General features: G+C 53.4%; 1 protein-coding gene across 2 annotated transcripts in view; it reads left to right on the top strand.

Moving 5' to 3' along the window:
* RYR1 (ryanodine receptor 1) overlaps positions 1 to 4673 on the top strand; it is a 131919-nt gene that overhangs the window by 56935 nt on the left and 70311 nt on the right. For both annotated transcript variants that reach the window (XM_003796154.3, XM_003796155.3), the window contains exons 50-58: positions 217 to 357; positions 748 to 911; positions 1035 to 1113; positions 1280 to 1369; positions 1817 to 1957; positions 2314 to 2388; positions 2480 to 2555; positions 2913 to 3036; positions 3273 to 3388. In XM_003796154.3, the coding sequence (XP_003796202.1) occupies positions 217 to 357; positions 748 to 911; positions 1035 to 1113; positions 1280 to 1369; positions 1817 to 1957; positions 2314 to 2388; positions 2480 to 2555; positions 2913 to 3036; positions 3273 to 3388 (1006 nt within the window). The remainder of the gene's footprint in view (positions 1 to 216; positions 358 to 747; positions 912 to 1034; positions 1114 to 1279; positions 1370 to 1816; positions 1958 to 2313; positions 2389 to 2479; positions 2556 to 2912; positions 3037 to 3272; positions 3389 to 4673) is intronic.

Below are 4673 nucleotides of genomic sequence, written 5' to 3' on the forward strand. Positions count from 1 at the left end.
GCCATCATTGTTGTTTGGCGGGCCCGGGCTGGGGATTCGAACCCACCACCTTAGGTGTATGTGGCTGGCGCCTTAGCCACTTGAGCCACAGGTGCCGAGCCCACACCGCCTTTGTAATTTAAAAGTACTGGCACTCTTGGCCCTCCCTGGCCTTTCGTGTGCCTGCAGTCGGCTTGCACCCTCTCATTTATGTGTCTCCCTCTTGCTCCCACCCAGCTCCTCACCAACCACTATGAGCGCTGTTGGAAGTACTACTGCCTCCCCACAGGCTGGGCCAACTTTGGGGTCACCTCAGAAGAAGAGCTGCACCTAACCCGTAAACTCTTTTGGGGCATCTTTGACTCTCTGGCCCATAAGGTCTGGACACCCACGAGCTCCAAAAGGGGCCTTTGTGGAGGGCTTGGGGCCTAATGTTGGGGACCCAGAATGAAATCCCCAAATTTGGGAGATTCAAGGGGGAAGCAGTTTTACAGGTTTGGGTCTAGGAGAATCTGTAGATTGAGGCTTCAGTTTGGATATTATGGAAGAAGGGATGGGCCTCTAGCTTGGAGGCTTTAAGAAGGGCAATATGGGAGTGATTTGAGGGTCTATTTGGGTCTGAGGTTTGGGTTTCATAATTCACGTTTGGGGGGTCAGGGAGGAGGACTGATGATTAAAGCATGTGAGTTGAGGTCCCAGGGCTCCAGGGTTTGAGGCCTCATTGAGGCCTGCAGTGATAACCTACCCCCGCCCTGCTGGCTTCCCCAGAAGTACGACCCGGAGCTGTACCGCATGGCCATGCCGTGTCTGTGCGCCATCGCCGGGGCACTGCCCCCTGACTATGTGGATGCCTCATACTCATCCAAGGCGGAGAAAAAAGCCACGGTGGATGCTGAAGGCAACTTCGATCCCCGGCCTGTGGAGACCCTCAAGTGAGGCCGGGGACAGGAGGGGCCTGAGGCTTGGGGGCTCAGAGAAGGAGAGGAAGGTCTCAGGGGTTAGGAGGCCCATCCCCAGCATCCTCTGACCCCAACCTTGTCCCCGTCCCACAACAGTGTGATCATCCCGGAGAAGCTGGACTCTTTCATTAACAAGTTTGCAGAGTATACACATGAGAAGTGGGCCTTCGACAAGGTTGGCATCAGAGACCTCCTTTCCCAGAAGCCCTCAGGAACCCAGCTCCCCACCCCCAGCCATCCCTGAGATCCCCAGGTTTCTCTGGAGCCCTCAGCTCCCCCAGTCTCCCACTCTGAGTCCCCCAGCCTACCGCCTGCCCCTCACCATGCCTTTCCACCTTTAGATCCAGAACAACTGGTCCTATGGGGAGAATGTAGATGAGGAACTGAAGACTCACCCCATGCTGAGGCCCTACAAGACCTTTTCAGAGAAGGTGACCAAGACTTGGGGTGTTGGGGTCAAAATGAAACCTCACATTTGGGGGTTCGGGGAGGAGTGAGATAATTCACAGGTTTGCATCTAGGTATCTGTGGGTTAGGACTCCCCACCTATAGACTTTGCCCTTTTTCAAAGTTGGTTGTCTCTCCTAGTGTTATTTCTGCTAGAAAGAATCAGAGAGACTGGGTTAGATGCCTCTATAGAAACTTTATGGTAACTTCTCTGAGACCCATGTATAATATCGGTAATCAAAGTTTCTTTGGGAGGTTCTATTACAGAGCAAGTAAGAGATCTGTGTTCAAATCCAGATGGACCACTTCCTAGCCATGTGGTGTGGCCAGGATTTCCCCTTCTTGGGAGATGGAGACCAGTGAGGCTGAGAGGGGTGCCCCTTCCTCTGATCCCCCATTCCATCAACACCCCCCTCTCCTGTCTACCCCAGGACAAAGAGATTTACCGCTGGCCCATCAAGGAGTCCTTGAAGGCCATGATTGCCTGGGAATGGACGATAGAGAAGGCCAGGGAGGGTGAAGAGGAGAAGACGGAGAAGAAGAAAACACGGAAGATATCGCAAAGTGCCCAGGTGGAGGGGAGGCCTGGGCAGACGCCGAGTCACCAGGGGGGCGGGGTGGGACCAGAAGAGGGAGGGACCAAGGGGAGGGGAGAGGGGGTGACAGATGAAGGTAGGGTCAGAAGGGGTGAGGCCAGAAGAGGAGGGCAAAAGTCTAAGAGATCTGTGGGAGGAGCAGGCATGGGTCTGAAGAACTACAAAAGGCAGAGGAGAGAAGGAGATGGAGATTTGGGAACAGGGCCTCAAAGAGAGACCACAGAGGTGGGGTCAAGAGAAGGAGGGTGGAATGGGCAGCATCCCTGAGGAGGGGCTGGCCTGGGTTTTCTGCTAGCCCATCAAGCCCCACCACCTCCCCCTTGTCTTCCCAGACCTATGATGCGAGAGAAGGCTACAACCCCCAGCCCCCCGACCTTAGCGGTGTTACCCTGTCCCGGGAGCTGCAGGTAAGAGCCTTAATCCTTTTTTAGGGACATGGGGGTGTCTTTGGGGGGCATGCTTTGAATCTGGGCCTTGACACCTTTCATCCACTTACAGGCTATGGCAGAACAACTGGCAGAAAATTACCACAACACGTGGGGGCGGAAGAAAAAGCAGGAACTGGAAGCCAAGGGTGAGCCCCATCCCACTCTTACAACGGCACCTCCCCCCGCCCCGCCCCAGTTCCCTAGTCATAAGGTCCTGGAATCGTGGCTTCCCCTTGTAACTTTGAACAATTGCCTTCACACACACACCCCTCCCCTACTAACTGAGTTTCTCCCTCTGTAGATTGGGAGTGGTAACAGAGTTGACCACTGCAGGGTAGTGATGAGGGTGTGACCAGCAACGGAAAGCAGTGTTTCCCTTATTCTTGTCTCCATCTTTATTGCTGTAATTATGCACATCCTCAACGGCAGGAACCTCTTCATTGAGAATGACCTGGACCTTTCCCAGACCTCTGATTTCTGGTTTTTGTCTTTTGCCTCCATAGGTGGTGGGACCCACCCACTGCTGGTCCCTTATGACACTCTCACCGCCAAGGAGAAGGCACGAGATCGAGAGAAGGCCCAGGAGCTGATGAAATTTCTGCAGATGAACGGCTACGCAGTCACTAGGCACGCAGGCTGCAGCCCAGCGCTGGAGCGGCGGGCGGAACCCGCCGGGCAAAAGCTGGGAGAGGCGGAGCCAGAGAGGGGCGGAGGCAAAGAGGGCGGGGCCTGAGGAGCCGGGGCAGGCTCAGAGTGGAGTGTGGAGCTGGGCTGAAGCAGAATGCGGTAGAGGCTAGACCTGCAGAGGTCGACCCTGACAGGGCGGCGCCTGGGCTGACCCCTCTCTCTACCTTTTCACGTAGAGGCCTTAAGGACATGGAGCTGGACTCGTCTTCCATCGAGAAGCGCTTTGCCTTTGGCTTCCTGCAACAGTTGCTGCGCTGGATGGACATTTCCCAGGAGTTCATTGCCCACCTGGGTACGGAATGGAATTCCTTTCTTGAGGCCTGCCTCACCTGCGGACACCAGTTCTGCAGGCCAGACTCACCTAGGAAACCGATTGATGCATTTCTCCCTCCTCCCCTTCTCTGATATTTATTATACGCCAGGGATACAACAGTCAAAGATTGCTGCCCTCCTGCTACCGCATTCCTGGGGTGGATTCAGACAATTAACATAATAAATAACGAATCGTTTAGTATATTTAGTATATTAAGAGGTGGTTAGTGTTAAGGGAGAAGAAAACAATAGAGCCAGATAAAGGGGTTTGGGGTGTGGAGCTGGCTATAATTTTAAATAGGGTGAGAATGTGACAGGCTGAACCCAGACGTGAAGGAGGAGAGGGACCTGCAGACATCTGGGGGATATCTGTTCCTTCCAGGCAAAGGAACAGCAAGTGCAAAGGCCCTGAGAGGTCCCTGGTAAGGACATTAAGATGCCCTGTGGCTAAGGCAGAGAGTCCTCACTGAAGGGGACAGTGAGAGGGAATGAGGCCAGAGGGGTGACAAGGGGCAGATCATGCAGGGCTTTGCAGGCCATGATGAGGGCTTTGTCTTTTATGTGGAGCACGATGGAGCCAGGGGAGGGATGTAATCTGACTCAGGTGTTCGCAGAATCCCTCTGGCTTGACTGAGAGAAGGTCAGGAGAAGAGAAGGGCGAGAACTGGCCTGATTCTGGGTCTATTTATAATGTGGAGGCTGTTGGGATGCCCCCCAGATGCCTCTTATATACTACTGGAATTACAGCTGGGGACCCTTTAATCCCCTCCAATTTCCCTCAGGGATCCCCAGCATTCCCCTTGAGAGCTACCCCCATATTTCTCCCCCCAAACCTCTGATGCTGGGTCTCCAAGGTATGGGTGCACCTCTTTCCTTGGTAATTCCCTCTCCTGTGGAACCTCAGTTTCCTCAATTGTGATGTGGGTCACTTCTCACCATAACCAGCCACAGCTTTCTTACTTGCTAGGTGACCAGTGTTGAGTTATTTCACCTGAGTTTCCTCATCTGACTGGGGGAGGAGGACCAACTGTATAGACCTCCAAATTGGGAGGCTACTGTGCATGGATGACATTTCTCATAGTACTGGGGACAGCAAGTATTGTGTAATTGGAGCCAGTATTATCATCTTAATTATGTTATTACTATCACCATTGTTATTGACTGAAATTGATTTCCACTTAAAAATTAATCTGTTGGCTCGGCGCCTATAGCTCAACTGGCTAAGGCGCCAGCCACATACACCTAAGGTGGCGGGTTCGAATCCC

The sequence above is a fragment of the Otolemur garnettii genome, unplaced genomic scaffold, assembly GCF_000181295.1.
Source record: "Otolemur garnettii isolate 467f Iridium unplaced genomic scaffold, OtoGar3 scaffold00100, whole genome shotgun sequence".
Taxonomy (NCBI): Eukaryota; Metazoa; Chordata; class Mammalia; order Primates; family Galagidae; genus Otolemur; species Otolemur garnettii.